This window comes from Phyllobates terribilis, unplaced genomic scaffold (genome assembly GCF_046119375.1).
Source record: "Phyllobates terribilis strain yellow unplaced genomic scaffold, ASM4611937v1 Scaffold_11__3_contigs__length_659146591, whole genome shotgun sequence".
NCBI classification, from domain to species: domain Eukaryota; kingdom Metazoa; phylum Chordata; class Amphibia; order Anura; family Dendrobatidae; genus Phyllobates; species Phyllobates terribilis.
Window position 1 is genome coordinate 506,339,688 of NW_027362771.1, and position 16,701 is coordinate 506,356,388.

At 40.9% G+C, this 16,701-nt stretch overlaps 1 protein-coding gene across 2 annotated transcripts in view; it reads left to right on the top strand.

Annotated features, from left to right (window-relative positions):
* Window positions 1-16,701, top strand: part of LOC141166669 (substance-P receptor) — a 319,695-nt gene that overhangs the window by 265,820 nt on the left and 37,174 nt on the right. For both annotated transcript variants that reach the window (XM_073653583.1, XM_073653582.1), the window contains exon 3: window positions 16,316-16,466. In XM_073653583.1, the coding sequence (XP_073509684.1) occupies window positions 16,316-16,466 (151 nt within the window). The remainder of the gene's footprint in view (window positions 1-16,315; window positions 16,467-16,701) is intronic.

A 16,701-nucleotide genomic window follows, 5' to 3' on the forward strand; every position in this document is an offset into this window, starting at 1 on the left:
TTGGAGTTCAGTTGGTACAGTTCTGCTTGCTGAAGTTCTACATGTCAGAACTCTAAGTTGTGCACTGACAAAAAAAAGAATAATCTGCTCCAATATGCTAAAAACCAAATAAATAATCCACAGAAGTTTGGAGATTTTGTTCTGTGGAATGATGAACATTTTTTTGATCTATAGATCAGCGATATGTCTGTAGGAGAAAGACTAACACATATGCTGAAAGGAACACTATAGTGCAGCGTGGAGGTGGCTCGGTGATGTACTGCCGCGGCTTTGCTTGCTCTGGCACTAGAAACCTGCAGCACGTAAAGGGCAAGATGAAAAATCCCAGAAGAAAACCTCATGCCTTCTGTGAGGGAGTTGAAGCTTGGGTGTCATTGGACCTTCCAATAGGACAATGATCCCGCGCATACTTCAAAATCTTTCAGGACTTCTTCTGAAGTCTTGATGGCCGTCATTGTTGCCTGACTTGAACTCCTTGAAATATCTTTAGTGGGATTTGAAGATTGTGATTACAGCAAGGAAACCCAAGAATGTTAGTCAACTGGAAGCCATTGCCCTTGAGGAATGGGCTAAGATTCCTCAGGAACGCTATCAGTAGCTGATGTTTAGCTATGCATAAAGTTTTCAGAAGGTTATAACAGCCAAAGGGGCTCTACTTAGTACTAACGAAGCTTGTATAGAAGGAGTTGAATAATTCTGTTAGTGTAAGTGGCATTTTCCATTGTTCTTGTTTGATCGGTTTATAGCAAACAGTTTTGTAAAGGTTGCTAATAACCTAATTTGAAATAAGGATTCAATAATTTTGATTATAACTGACTATTCCATCCCCATGAACTATACTTGTTCTGCAAAACAGCTTACTCATTGACTTTTTGCAGCATCCAGATATGCAACAGGCCCCTCTTGTATAGTCCACCGTGGCAGTCAAAAAGTCAATAGAAAAGACCCAGTTACATGACACTAAAATTATGTCATCAGATCCTATTTTATGTGATTTATGTGAAATTTTGTCATCGTGTCAAACAGCATATGGTAAGTCATCCTGAAAGTCACCAAGTGTCCGACCCTTTATATGCATTACACATGATATTTATATAGATTTGGCTAATAGATTCTGGTCTCATAGTTTTTGCTTGTATCTCCTGTAAATTTCCTCTGGCATACATCCAGGTGTGTAGTAAAACAATTGTTTCTGAGCATTCAAGGAAGCAATAGTATGTACTTTCCCTGTGTAGACAAGAATCAATACAGGACATCAGCAGACGCACAATAATGGAGTTAGGGGTTTGTTGGCTGATAGCTTTGCAAGCAGAACAGAATCGAGTTTAATAACCTAAAGAAGTACACAGAAATTACAGCAGATTTGTCACTTGTCCAATGGGTTCCTATATACAGGTAATATAGGATAAATGTCACATGCATAACCACAGGCTGTACAAAGGTATCAGTCGTACTTCAGACCTGTCGTCGTAGGGCGCCCACATACTCCTCTGGCAAAGACAAAATTATTATAAATGTCACATGGACAGTGGGGTGGCTTGTTCCAGAATTTACACTGGAGCCCAGTAGCTTCGTTCATGGGGTTAAAGAAGCACTTCTATCAAAGTTTTTATCTTCATAATATATTTCAATCATCATATTATATAGCACTGTGTACTTACAATTGTTTATTTTGCCTTTCTACCCAGTTAATTCTTCTCTTTTCTCTGCTCTATGTAGAAACAGGAAGTCTCTTATTCCTGCATTTATCATTCCCCTCTTAAACTCCTGACCCAGCTGCTTCCTCATCCCCCTGCAAGGGACTTTTGTAGTGACTTATGACTCATACAGGGAAAATTGTCCTCCTGTTTCTACATAGAGCTTAGAAGAATTCAGCTAGTCAGTTGACGTGATGTCATAGGCCTAATGGAAAACAAAATAATTAACTAGGTAGAAAGGCAAAATGAGCAATTGTAAGTACACAGTGCTATATAATATGATGACTGCGATATATTAAGAGGATAAAGACATTGATAGGAGGAGTGCTTCTTTAACCCCTTAACAACCGCCGATACACATTAAAACGGCGGCCGCTAAGGGGCCTTATTCCCTTTTTGCCGTTTTAAAACGGCGATCGGTAATAAGACTATAGAGCCCCCCAGAGTCGTAAAATGTCAGAGACCCTGAAGAACATAATTAGTGCCAGTTTTTCCGGTCCCTGATCATGTGATCGCGATTATTCAAAGAATAACTGCAAATGATGCCCCCAAGCCACACCCGGTACCTCCTCCATCCCCGGACGCTCCTGCTCCATCCCCCGGCCCTCTGCATCATCTTCTTTAAAAAAAAATGATGGGCACCGATATCTGTCGGCCACTACCCGGTAACAGTAAATTATTTTTTCTATTGATTACTTTTGATCACTGTGATAGGGTCTATCACAGTGATCAAAAGCCAATAATTAGTTAATAAAATCCCCCTCTGTCATACGCTCAGTCATATAAAAAATTTTGATTAAAAAAATATATTTTTTTTCATTCTTTGCAGTTAGGGTTGGGGTCAGGGCTGTGTTAGGGTTGAGGTTAGGGTAGTGTTAGAGTTGGGGTTAGGGTGGATACGTGAGCATGTCGCTTGAGCACCTGCGATACTTGGTACATACCTGAGCCCCCAATGCAAACTTGAGTAGCGAGCACTTGCGCTCAACACTAATGACGACATATTCAATATGACGACCTAATGTCATCAAATGTGTACTACCTTTGGGTTCAATATTCTCATTAAACCCCTGGATAAAATCCTTGAGGAGTGTAGTATCCAAAATGTGGTCAGTTGTGGGGACTTTCTGCTGTTTACACACCTTTGGGGCCGCGCAAATGAGACATGGTGCCTGCCATCTCTATCAGCCAAATTTGTGTTCCAAAATACAAATATTGCTTCTTCCGCTCCGAACCCTACCGTTTGTTCAAACAGAACTTTTTGACTACCTGTAGTGTATTGCCACGCTCGTAAGAAAGTGGGTCTCAAACTGTAGGGTCCACTTGTTGGTGTCACCTCTTGCAAAAGTGATACATTTTGGGCTAAAGCAAAATTTTTCTGAAAAAAATTAACTTTTTCAATATGATGACTTAATGTTATCAAATTCTGCGTTGTACGTGTGGAGGTTCAAAATGCTCATTCTACCCCTGGATAAAATCCTTGAGGGGCATAGTTTCCAAAATTGGGTCACTTTGGGGGTTTTTCTACTGTTTAGGCACATCAAGGGCCCTCCAAACGCTACATGGCGTCCGCTCTTGATGCCAGACAATTTTGCGTTCAAACGGAGCTCATTCTCTTCCGAGCCATGCCGTGCGCCCAAACAGTAATTTTACCTCACATATAGGGTATCAGCATGCTCAGGATAAATTGCACAACAAATTTTGTGGTCTATTTTTTCTTGTTAAACTTGTGAAAATTAAAAAAATTGGGTCTAAAGTAAAATTTTATGAAAAAAGTTAAATGTTCATTTTTTTCCTTCAACATTCCATTAATTCCTGTGAAGCACCTGAAGGGTTAATAAACTTCTTGAATGTGGTTTTGAGCACCTTAAGGGGTGTAAGGGGTGCAGTTTTTAGAATGGTATCACTTTGGGGTATTTTCTGTCATATACAGTAGACCCCTCAAAGTCACTTCAAATGTGATGTGCTCCCTAAAAAAATGGTTTTGTAAATTTTGTTGGAAAAATGAGAAATCGCTGGTCAACTTTTAATCCTTATAAGTTCCAAACAAAAGAATGATGTTCCAGTAATTGTGCTGATGTAAAGTATACAATTGGGAAGTGTTTTTCATTAACTATTTTGTGTGACATAACTCTCTAATTTAATGGCATAATAAAAGTTTGAAAACTGCAAAATGTTAAAAGTTTTTGCCAGATTTCCATTTTTTTTCACAAATAAATTCAAGTGTTATCAAAGAAATTTTACCACTATCATGAAGAACAATATGTCATGAAAAAAAATCTCAGAATCAGTGGGATCCATTGAAGCGTTCCAGAGTTATTACCGTATAAAGTGACACTGGTCAGAATTGTAAAATTTGGCTTGGTCATTAAGGTCAAAATTGGCTCCGTCACTAAGGGGTTAAAAAGGAAATAAAAACTAGGGAGGATTTTTTTAGCAAATCCATAACCAGGTATAATATCAAATTTAATTTTCCAGAAGGAAATTATTCAAGAATTTCCAACTGTAAGTTTTAGGGCTCTTTCACAAGTCTGGATATTTCCGGTACTGGAAAAATCAGTATCGGAGATATCAGTGTCCGTGTCTACCTGTGAGACATAAGTGTGGCAAACATATGCCGGCCGCGTGCCGCATCAGGATCGCACGTACCATTCACCTGGGAATCAGCTGTACCACTAGCGCTGTTCTCAGGTGCCGGGTGCTGAAGGAATCTCTCATGATTGTCCCCTGCTGGTGCTGTGATCAACGCCAGCAGGGGACAATACTGACAGTTGTATTGTGCCCCCGCTGTGTCCAGAAATTGCAAAAATAAGAATAAATTTAAAAAAACCTTATACTCATCTGTCTGAAGTTGAAAAAATCGAGTGTCCCACGTTATAATCCATCTGACCGACAGGCAACCGCACACGCTCAGGGGCAGGGCAGAATGACTCGCTGCAGCGAGTGGACCCCTGAACTGCGCTGAGCTCAGTGAGTGACTGGACACCGCTCAGTGAGCTACTCTTATTTTTACACTCTCTGGTCACAGAGAGGGCATAATACAACTGTCATCATTATCTCCTCTTTGGTCAGACCTCATCTGGAATACTATGTACAGTTTTGGGCACCACATTTTAAAAAAAGACATAGACAAGCTGGAGCAAGTTCAGAGAAGAGCGACCAGAATGGTGACTGGTCTGCAAACCGTGTCCTATGAGGAACGTTTGCAGGATTTGGGAATGTTTAGCTTGCAAAAAAGAAGACTGAGAGGAGACTTAATAGCTGTATACAAATATGTCAAGGGCTGTCACATTGTAGAAGGATCATCTTTATTCTCATTTGCACAAGGAAAGACTAGAAGCAATGGGATGAAACTAAATGGGAGGAGACACAGATTAGATATTAGAAAAAACTTTTTGACAGTTAGGGTGATTAATAAGTGGAACAGGCTGCCACGAGAGGTGGTGAGTTCCCCTTCAATGGACGTCTTCAAACAGAGGCTGGACAGACATCTGTCTGAGATGATTTAGTGAATCCTGCTTTGAGCAGGGGGTTGGACCAGATAACCCAGGAGGTCCCTTCCAACTCTACCATTCTATGATTCTATGATTCTATGATCACTTGCTGGCGCTGATTGCAGTGCCAGCAGGGGACAATGATAACAGATGTCTTCAGCACCCATCGCTTAGGAACAATGCTAAATGTACCGCTGATTCCCAGGCACCGGTAAGTGTCACACGGATGACACACGGATGTGTGTCATCAGTTTTGGACGTTTTGCGGACCATGCAGTGTATAAAAAACGGACATGTCAGTGTGTTTTGCACATACGGTAAGTGGAAACACGCTAACATGTGCATGTGTGTAAGTGTCTCGGGTGCATGTGAAAACGGTCACTCACTACACGTACTGAAAACACTGATGTGTGAAACAGCCTTTAGATTCTGCAATCTTTGGGAAGTATTTGACCCCCTGCATCAGTAGTATTCATATTGATTTCCTGATTTAGATAAAATAATGAATATAAGTATACAGTACCTACTGAAATAGCAGTATGATATACAAAAGAACAGCTTATACTAGGAAAGTGAGGGATCCTGTAGGATAACCAGAAGAAAATATAATCCCTAAAACCCACTTTATTTATTCCAAACTGCTCCCAAGACAAATAAAAATAAAATGAAATTAAAGCAGTATATTGTGATATTACACAAAAAATTACTAAAATATGCTACAAAGTTGCTCAAAAATGTAATTTCACTATTTTATTTGTTCCTTTCAGGAACAAATTAGACTCCATGTATGAAAAAAAGTCATCTTTTTTTCTCATTTTGGATCTTGACCTACTTCTCACATGCCAAGTCCATGCATTTCAAGCCTCTTGATTTCAATGGGAATTGTGTTACAGGTAAAGATAATTTTCCAGGTGGATTTGACAATATAAAAAAAGTCCTATCCAAAATCAAGCTAAGGATCTATCTTATGAAAAAGTAAAGTCCAATTTCATTGAAATTTCAACTTGTAATATTGTTCTGCAGCTCTCCAAGACCTTTTGGCCCTGGTAAAAAGTTAAGCTCAATTTTCAGTGATTTATTCACCTAGAAATGCTCTTTCTTTTACAATATATTTCTAAAGTACTTCAAAATGTTAAAAACGACCCATAAGATCTCCCCAGTTGCGTAAGTGAAGAGTAAAGACTTTTTGGTCTTCTGCCATGGAGGACTAAAAACTACATTCGTACTAATCAAATCAGATCCAGTTATAAAAACAAATTTGGTCATAAATAGGACATAGATATATTGTAAGTAAGGGAACAGAGGCTCTGAAATACTACTCTGCTCAGAAATAATGTTTTCTGTCCACCATTACTTCATTATATCAGGTTAGTGTTTTTCCTCAAGGCGACACTGAAGAAAAAGACTTCAGTCAACTACATCCTTGTTGTCATTCTTCATATGAAACCTGCAAGCGATGTGTAAAGGAGCACTCCCAACATATTGTAGATATTGTATGTCTTAGTGCATGGCCTGTGGGGACCAGCATGACACAGAGATTCATGGACCACCAGTCTACTGTATGTCTTGTGTCAGTCAATTTACACTTTATCTTTGAACAACATCTTCCGAAAAAAACATTTTTTTACATAGCAAAAATGTTGGCCTACCTTGTTACAAACTTGAGCATATCCAATCCTCAATGGTGTTTTTGGACTCCAAAATGGATTTAAAATATATCGACCAACTATAGTTAGTACACAAGGAAAATGCAATTTCTTACTAAAGTCTACTTAACTGGGAACTTTAGTGTCCACTGCACATCATTGTGAAGATTCATGACTTTCTGACAACGAGTAAAATGAGTAAATGAACAGAGCTAAGGAAAGAGTTCCACAATAGGGAGCAAATGTAAAAATTGTTCTTACAGTCCTAAGAATAAATGTTAAAGAAGCACTCCCATCAAATTCTTTACCCTCCTAATATATTGCAGTCATCATTATATAGCACTGTGTACTTACAATTGCTCATTTTGCCTTTCTACCCAGCTAATTCTTCTCTTTCCCATTAGATCTATGATGTCACATGAGTAAAAACTGACTAGCTGAATCCTTCTAAGCTGTATGTCGAAAAAGAAAGTCAATTTTCCCTGCACGTGTTAGAATCCTCCTGTTTGTTTTTTCCATCTTGCGTTTTGCGGTTACGTGACCATCTGCCTTTATATTCCAGCTCCGCCTTTTTGGCTTTGCTGAACTTCAGTGTTGTTTGACTGTTTTGCTAGCCAGGTGCTTCGGTCCCTATCTCTGTCAATTCGCTTAGTCCTTCTGGGACCTCTAGTACCTTTTTGTCAGTTTATCTTTTTGTGTTCTGCAACAACTTTCTCTGTTCAGATGGTGTCCCATTTTTGTTCCAGTCCTTAGTTCTTTTAGGGACCCCTTCCCTTTATTCTATAGGTCTTCGTTCAGACTAACCTAGGACTAAGGTGGGTCTGTTCGCTAGGAACAGGCAGCTCGCTACATCGTAGGGATTCAGCTTAGTCTTACTGTAGGGAAAGCTTTCCCCTTCTTTCCTTAGTACTTGTTGCAGATCATAACAGTAAGTCCAGCCTTAAAAATATGTATGGCTTCCGTCCAGGATTTGGCTCGACGCTTGCAGGGGTTAACTCTGGAGGTGGCCGAGCTCCAGCAACACATGAGTAGCTGTTCCGGAGCGCATTTTGTGGAACCCAAGGTAGGACTACCGGATGATTTTTATGGTAAACAGCAAGATTTTTTTTCCTTTAAAAATGCTTGTTTGTTATATTTTCGTTTGCGACCAAGGTACTCTGGGAATGAATCACAGTGCATTGGTTTTATGTCACTTTTGCGCAATGAACCACAGGGGTGGGCCTTTTCTCTTCAACCTAATGATCCATGCTTGAGGTCGGTAGAACAGTTTTTTTCTGCTATGGGTCTATTATATGATGATCCTGATCGAATCTCATCTGCTGAGGTAGAACTCAGGCGTTTGAATCAGGGGTCAGATGATGCTGAGACTTATTGCACACACTTTAGAAGGTGGGCTTCTGAAGTCAGATGGAATGATCCTGCTCTGAAATGTCTATTTCTTGCTGGTCTGAGTGAAAGGGTTAAGGATTTGTTAATTGCATTCCCTGCACCTGAGACTCTGCTGGATGCCATGCAGTTAGCTGTTCGTGTGGATAGGAGGCTGAGATCTAGGCAGAATGAGGTAAAGGCTCCTGTAATGCTAAGTCCTAGTCCCCAGAAAATCTGCTCAGACGGCAGAGAGCCAATGGAGGTTGGGGCGATGTCACTCCGCTCTCAGTAAAGAGACCGGAGGTTCGTCGAGAGATTGTGTCTTTATTGTGGTAAAGCTGACCATTTGATTAAGTATTGTGAGCTTTGTTTAAATAAAGAAAAAAAAAAAGGTCAGGTACGCCAGTAAAGCTTATTTACGCTCTGCAGGAGTATTTCATTCAGGGAGTACTACTTTGCAGGATAATTTGATTGAATTTCAGGTATTTGTGGATTGTGGTTCAAGACTTAATGCGATTGATAAAGGGTTTTTGTAAAAACTTAAATTGAAATCCAAACCTTTGTCATCACCTATTTCTGTTATTGCAATTGATAACACTCCCTTGAAATGTATTACTCACAAGGTTGCTGCATTTCCCCTCACTACCAATGGACTTCAAGAAATTTTGGACTTGGTTGTATTACATAATTTACTCTCTCCGGTTGTTCTAGTATTGCCTTTGTTAAAACTGCACAATCCTTTGCTGGACTGGTCTACTAATATGATAAATTCTTGGAGTCCGAAATACTATGATAAATGTTGTAATGGTCGCATTGCGGCTGTGGGAAAAGGGGAATTACCTGTACCAATTCAAGATTTTTGGAGGGTTTTTTCGGAGGAGGAGTCGCAAATTTTACCTCCTCATAAGGACTATGATTGCGCCATTAAGTTTATTCCGGGAGCCACTCTTCCCAAGAGTCGCTTGTTTAATCTCACTATCCCTGAAAGAAAGGCCTTGAAGGAGTACATACAGACTAGCCTGGCTGCTGGTCACATTAGACCTTCTAAGTCGCCTGTGGCAGTTGGATTTTTCTTTGTTAAAAAGAAGGACGGGGGTTTGCGTCCATATCTGGATTTTCGTGAAATTAATAAGATTACCGTACGCAATTCCTACCCATTGCCGTTAATTCCTGACTTGTTTATCCAGTTGGTGGGGGCCAAGTGGTTCTCTAAAATTGATCTCCGGGGGGCATACAATTTGTTATGAGTGAAGGAGGGTGATGAATGGAAAACTGCTTTTAACACTCCGGTAGGTCATTTTGAGAATCTGGTGATGCCTTTTGGTCTTACCAATGCACCTGCATTTTTTCAGAACCTTCTAATGACATCCTGAGACCTCCAGGCTGTGTAAGGGCTATTTGACCAAGAAGGAGAGTGATGGGGTGCTATGCCAGATGACCTGGCCTCCACAGTCACCAGACCTGAACCCAATCAAGATGGTTTGGGGTAAGCTGGACCGCAGAGTGAAGGCAAAAGGGCCAACAAGTGCTAAGCATCTCTGGGAACTCCTTCAAGATTGTTGGAAGACCATTTCCGGTGACTACCTCTTGAAGCTCATCAAGAGAATGCCAAGAGTGTGCAAAGCAGTCATCAAAGCAAAGGGTGGCTACTTTGAAGAACCTAGAATATAAGACATATTTCCAGTTGTTTCACACTTTTTTGTTAAGTATATAATTCCACATGTGTTAATTCATAGTTTTGATGCCATCAGTGTGACTGTAGAATTTTCAAAGTCATGAAAATACAGAAAAATCTTTAAATGAGAAGGTGTGTCCAAACTTTTGGTCTGTACTGTATCTCAAAGAGAGGTTCAGTTCAGCCCCTGTCCTTATGCAACCTGATGAGACCAAGCCTTTTTTAGTCGAGGTTGATGCTTCGTCGGTGGGGGTTGGAGCAGTTTTGTCTCAGGAGAACAGGGATGGAGTACATCCTTGTGCCTTCTTTTCGAAAAAAATTTCGGAAACCGAATTGAATTAAGATGTTGGAAATCGGGAGTTGCTGGCTATTAAACTCGCTTTTGAATATTGGCGTCATTTCTTGGAAGGCGCTAGATTTCCTATTCTGGTTTTCACAGATCATTAGAATTTGATCTATCTGGATGCTGCCAAGCGTTTTAATGTCCTTCAAGCTAGGTGGGCACTTTTTTTTTCTCGGTTTCATCTTCCTGTTACCTATATCCCTGGTACTAAGAATGTTAAAGCCGATGCTTTATCTCGCAGCTTCTCTCCTGCGGTCGGTGTCGAGGAGGAAGAGAGCATTTTACAGAAAGGAGTTGTGGTGGCGGCATTGGACTCCGTTTTGGAGAATGGGATTCTAAAAGCTCAAGATGATGCTCCATCTAACACTCCCCATGGGAGGTTGTCCGTGCCTAGAACCTTTAGGAGAGACTTGTTTGTGGAGTGTCATGAGCCTCGGTTGGCAGGTCATCCAGGAATTTCTGAGACTAAGAGACTTATCAGTCGCAGTTTTTGGTGGCCTGGATGGCAGAAAGAAGTCATCAAGTGGGTGCGTCAATGTACTGTGTGTGCTAGGTCAAAGGCTTCACATACTTCTGCTGCGGGGTTGCTTTGCCCTCTGGAGGTTCTTAGTGCGCCTTGGACGCATCTCACAATGGATTTTATTACTGATCTGCCTGTGTCCGAGGGTTTTACTGTCATCTGGGTGGTCGTGGACCGTTTTAGTAAGATGTGTCATTTGGTTCCATTCATTAAGTTGCCCTGCGCCAAGACACTTGGTAAGACATTTGTTAAGGAGATTGTCAAGCTTCATGGCGTTCCCACGGATATTGTTTCTGATAGAGGCCCTCAGTTTGTGGCTCGCTTTTGGAGTGCGTTTTGTGACAGGTTGGGAGTCCATTTGTCATTTTCGTCTGGTTATCATCCTGAGTCTAGTGGACAGACTGAAAGAAAGAACCAGGATGTAGAACAGTTTTTGCGATGTTTTGTGGCGGACAATCAAGAGGTGTGGTCTGAGTTTCTGCCTCTTGCAGAATTTGCTCTTAACAATCATACATCCTCCTCAGCTGGGTGTTCTCCTTTTTTTTGTTATACTGGGAGACATCCGTATTTTGGTTCATTCTCCAAATTGGGGTCGGCGGTGCCGAAGGAGGAGAATTTTTTCGGTGATTTGGAGAGAGTTTGGACTAATGTATGTTGCAACCTTCTAGAGGCTAACAAGAAATCCAAGAAGTATTTCGACAGGAAACGTAAGGAGGTTTTGTTTACTGTGGGTGACATGGTTTGGTTGTCTTCAAGGAATATGCGGTTGAGGATTCCCTCTAAAAAAGTGGGTCCTAAGTTTGTGGGTCCATTTAAAGTGCTTCAGGCTGTTAACCCATCTGCGGTTAGGTTGGATGTCCCTACTTCCTGGAAGATTAATCCTGTGTTTCATGCTTCCTTGTTGAAAAAGGCGAATGTATCTGATAGGGATTCCACTGTCACAGTTCCTCCTGTGGTGGAAGACGGCAAATATGAAATTTCACGTATCTTGAATTCTAGATGGCATAGAGGGAGATTACAGTATCTTGTCTCCTGGAAGGGTTTCAGTCCCGAAGATAACTCCTGCGTAAGGGCGGATGATGTCTCTGCTCCTAGGCTTGTTAGAGCTTTCCACAAGAGGTTTCCAGATAGGCCTGGGCCTGGAGGATCCGGAGGATCCTCTTAAAAGAGGGGATACTGTTAGAACCCTCCTGTTTGTTTTTTCCATCTTGTGTTTTGCGGTCACGTGACCATCTGCCTTTATATTCCAGCTCCGCCTTTTTGGCTGTGCTGGGCTTCAGTGTTGTTTGACTGTTTTGCTAGACAGGTGCTTCTGTGCCTTTCTCTGTCAGTTTGCTTGGTCCTTTGGGACCTCTAGTACCTTTTTGTCAGTTTATCTTTTTGCGTTCTGCAACAACTTTCTCTGTTCAGGAGGTGTCCCATTTTTGTTCCAGTCCTTAGTTCTTTTAGGGACCCCTTCCCTTTATTCTATAGGTCTTCGTTCAAACTAGCCTAGGACTAAGGCGGGTCCGTTCGCTAGGAACAGGTAGCCCGCTACATCGTAGGGATTCAGCTTAGTCTTACTGTAGGGAAAACTTTCCCCTTCTTTCCTTAGTACTTGTTGCAGATCATAACAGCATGAGTCATAAGTCACTGCAAAAGTCCCTGGTAGGAGGATCTAGGTCAGAACTTGAAAAGAGGAATGATTTAAACAGAGAAAAGAAACTTCCTGTTTTTACACAGAGCAGAGAAAAGAGAAGAATTAACCGGGTAGAAAGGCAAAATGAGCATACACAGTGCCACATAATGTGGTGATTTTAATATATTAAGTTAATAACTTTAATGGGAGGGCTTCTTTAAGAAAAAAAATACTGAAAAAATGTCTAAACATACTATATAGTTTGTGAAATGTAGTAACAGTCCTTACATGTGTGCCTTGTGAGAATATTAGGATTTCGGCACATTGTCCATTGTGCCTTGCAAATCTTGCAATTTTCACACTTGCCACTACTGTTTTTATAGACTATTAGGCTGTGTGCCCACGATGCGTTTTTTAAGCGTTTCTGCAGCGGCAAAAACGCTGCAGAAATGCTTAGAAAACGCATGGTAGAAGACCTGCCATGTTCCCCAATGATAATCCGCATGTGCACATGCTGCGGAAATTTCCTCTGCGGATTATCATTGTGGAAAAAAACGCAGCACTACCATTATTTTGCGGAAGCTCTGCATTTTCGCCACCATTGACTTGCATTGGAACGCATGGATTACGCATCACTGTATATGTAGATGCGCATTCCATGCATTTCAATGTGCGGATGGTACCTGGGTGTGGAGGACAGGAGACTTTCCTCCGGACCCGGGTATCATAGAACCTGTGAAAAAAAGAATAAAATAAAAAATAAATATTATATTTACCTTCTGACGGCCCGCGGTGCGCTCGTCCTCCCATGCCGGCAGCTCACGATGGACTGAAGGACCTACGCTGATGTCATAGTCATGTGACGGCAGGTCCTTCAGTGTACCGCAATCTGCCAGCAAGGGAGGACGGAGCGAAGCAATACTCCGGGGGCCATCAGAAGGTAAGTATAGATTTATTTTTTTATTTTTAACCATTCTTTGAGGTCACACTACATAAATCCATGCCGGTTGCATGGATTTATATAGTGTGACCAAGTTGTCAAGCCCTTTCTAAGTGATGCTAAAATCGCTTGGAAAGCGCTTGTCAACCCGCATGTGGAAATGCAAGTGAAGAACGCTTCACATCCACATGTCCCTGGCAGGAAAAACGCATGTACAATCCGCATGTACAATCCGCATGCGTTTTTTCTGCCAGGGAGATGCAGAAACGCTCAGGAAAAATCCGGAGCATTTCTGCATCGTTGGCACATAGCCTAAAATTCATCATATGTGATATTTTAAAGTCACTTTTTTTATTATATCTTATGGTATTCACTGACATTTTTTTTAGCCTAGTTCTACAAAACAGTGTTTATGATTCGTGAATTTGGCGCAAAATAAAAAAAAAGGCTCTTTATGTTTGCCTTTAATCGCTTTTTTGCATCTATTTAGAACTAAAAGTTGCAAAAACCTTCAAGAAGTCACAAAAATGCGCCAAAGTGAAATCTCCATCAAAAAAAGGGAATATTGCAGGGAGATGTGCAAATAAGAGCAGCATTTAATAAAAGTCATCTATCTCATGAATCTGTCAGAAAAACATCTAGATAAGCAAAGTAGTCAAGGCAAAATATAAAAGAAGTCTTAAAAATGAAAGACTGCTTAAATAGTGGAGCAAAATGTATAAAAATGAAGGCGCCAATAGTAAAGCCACTAAAAATGAGCAAATTACTGCAGAAAAGTGTAGAAACAGCAATGATAAACCAGGGCTTAACTTCCCATTGTTTCAGGAAACAACCCATGTACATAGCCACAATGGTGGGATCCTAACCATACATTTTGAATTGAAGTGTTTAATGTCATTGTGTTAAATGTCATTGTGGAGAGAGGGGGAGCGGGGGCCGGATTTAAAATCAGCTATTGTGATTGTGAATGGTGGATCCTGTGTTATCAGCTGTACATAGATGTGTTACCTATCATTATAACCCTGTCTGTGATAATATGAAGCCTTGCTGTAAACCTTTCCAGAAAGGACAAGAAGTATGAGTCTAAAAAAGCTCCAATGGCCAGTGAGAAAATTGCAAGATTACTAAGTTTGTTTTTTCTCACCAGTTTTTTCTATCTTTAGTTTTCAGTAGTCTCTCAGCTAGTGGATGGAGACTAGCTGTTATGATATTTCCATACACAGCACTTAGAAACATGAGGGATGTGGCATATGTTCAGAAGCAGCATCATGGAGGACATTATACCACAGTACTGAGCAGTGTAACTGGGAATCCAGCTCTGGTTAATAGAAAAAGGAGATTTGACGTTTCAGAGTAGACCACTCTGCTGTGTGAAGGAAGCAGTTCCAGAGTGGAATAGCAATTTCATAGTTTTTATATTCACGCGTTTCGTGCTCGCACCAAGCTCTTTTTCAAAAACAAACTACATTGCACAATCTCTTCAGCCCTCTCTGTAAACTTAAAAATGCAGCTGTTATCTGACACCTCAATGGGGGTCTTGTTATAAGACTGGTTTAAGATGTTTTTCAGAGTGAATGCTGAATGCAGGCGATAGATGGAGGAGAAGTGGCTAATAAGTGGAGAAAGTAATATTATACTCTGGTAACATATGTTATAAAGTTTCTTAGATTTACTTGAACTAAATTTACATAAAGTTTGTTACAATGATAGTGACCATTTATGCAGTATACTATGACAACTGTCTGTTTTATAGTGTAGCAAGACATACTACGTCATGGTGATTGCTAGCACAAATGTGTTGTGGCTCGATTTCCACATACTTGGGCACACCACTAATGGGGATATTAAATCACATTTCTTGTTTCGAAGAAACAACATCAATGTCTAAACTGTTTATTTCTCGTAATAATATACTGTCAATACATCCAGCAGATTGCAACCTGCCTTGTGTCTGCTAAACAAAGGAATTAAACTGTATATTTATCAGAAGAGCGTGTTTGGATGTGTGTCCCTCTTCCAGTAACATAATCAGTCATTAGGAGCTCTTAGAGGTTGCCGCACAAGCAGTCTCTGAAGTTGCTTGCCAAGTCAAGTCATGTGCTGGACAACTGGATTTATACTCAATTGTGATGGTTTCGCGAGAAGAGTTACTGCCGCCTGTATATCACTGCTCAAGGTCTACGCAAGGGTAAAAAGGATCTCTCTTGTTTCCCACTACTTCTGACATGTCAGAAGTTTTGATCGGTGAAGTGCATGTCCCAAGGTTTCCACTGATCTCACAAATAAATCTAGTAGAGATGAGCAAGCGCCGATCTCAACAAGGAAAGCTAATAATAGGCAATCTCAGTTGTGCCGCACTGAACTCATAGTTACATAGTATAGTTGAAAAAAGATATATACGTCCATCAAGCTTAAAGAGGTTGTCCAGGACCTATCAATTGATTTCTTATCTCAGTATAGGTCATCAATATCAGATCAGTGGAGATCTGACGGCCATCAGTTGTTTGCATCTCCCATTGAGGCCAGATGGGCACAATGTGCAAGGCCTGAACCGCACAGCTCTGTACACCGTGTAGTGGCTGTTTTTGGGTACTGAATCTCAGATCCCATTTACTTCAATAGGCGATGAGCTACGGAACTTGAGAAAGGCCACGTCATAGTGCATGGAGCTGTGCTGTTCTGGTTCCATACACTGTGTACATCCAAAAGCAATGGAAGTGGCAAACAGCTGATGGGTAGAGTTGCAAGGTGTCGGATCCACCTCTATCTGATATTGGTGACCCATCGGTAGGTTATTAATATCAAAGTAGTGGAATTTTTTTAAGTATGAGCCCCTATTGCTCAGGAGCACTAGGCTTTATCCATACATAGTGGTAGTCACGAACCCGATCACTAAAAAAAAAACACTTCTATACAATGTGAATAACTGAATACCTCACATAATACCATGCATAGAAATCATCTTACAAGATTTATACTTCTGATTATTTACTTGGTGAAATATCTTATACCTATAGGTACCAGGTTTCTGTTTTTTGCCTCATCTACGTCCTTCCTTTGCTGGTAATAGGGTGTGCATACACCTTCATTGGGATGACTCTTTGGGCCAGTGAGATCCCTGGAGACTCATCAGACCGATACCACGAGCAGGTGGTTGCAAAACGTAAGGTAAGTGGTATAGATATCTAATCATTGGCTGGTTATTTAAAACAGCGCCCCCTGTGGGTGTTTTCACAAATGATAATGTTTTTCTATCCACACAAGAAGTGGATACTCAGTTGCCCAAATTTGTGGGGAAGCTTAAGCCCTCCCCCAACACTGCCCCTCTTATAAACACTGCCACCCCTCACAATAATCACTCCTAGCCCACCCCACCCCACAATGTCTACTTTTGGGAGGTGCT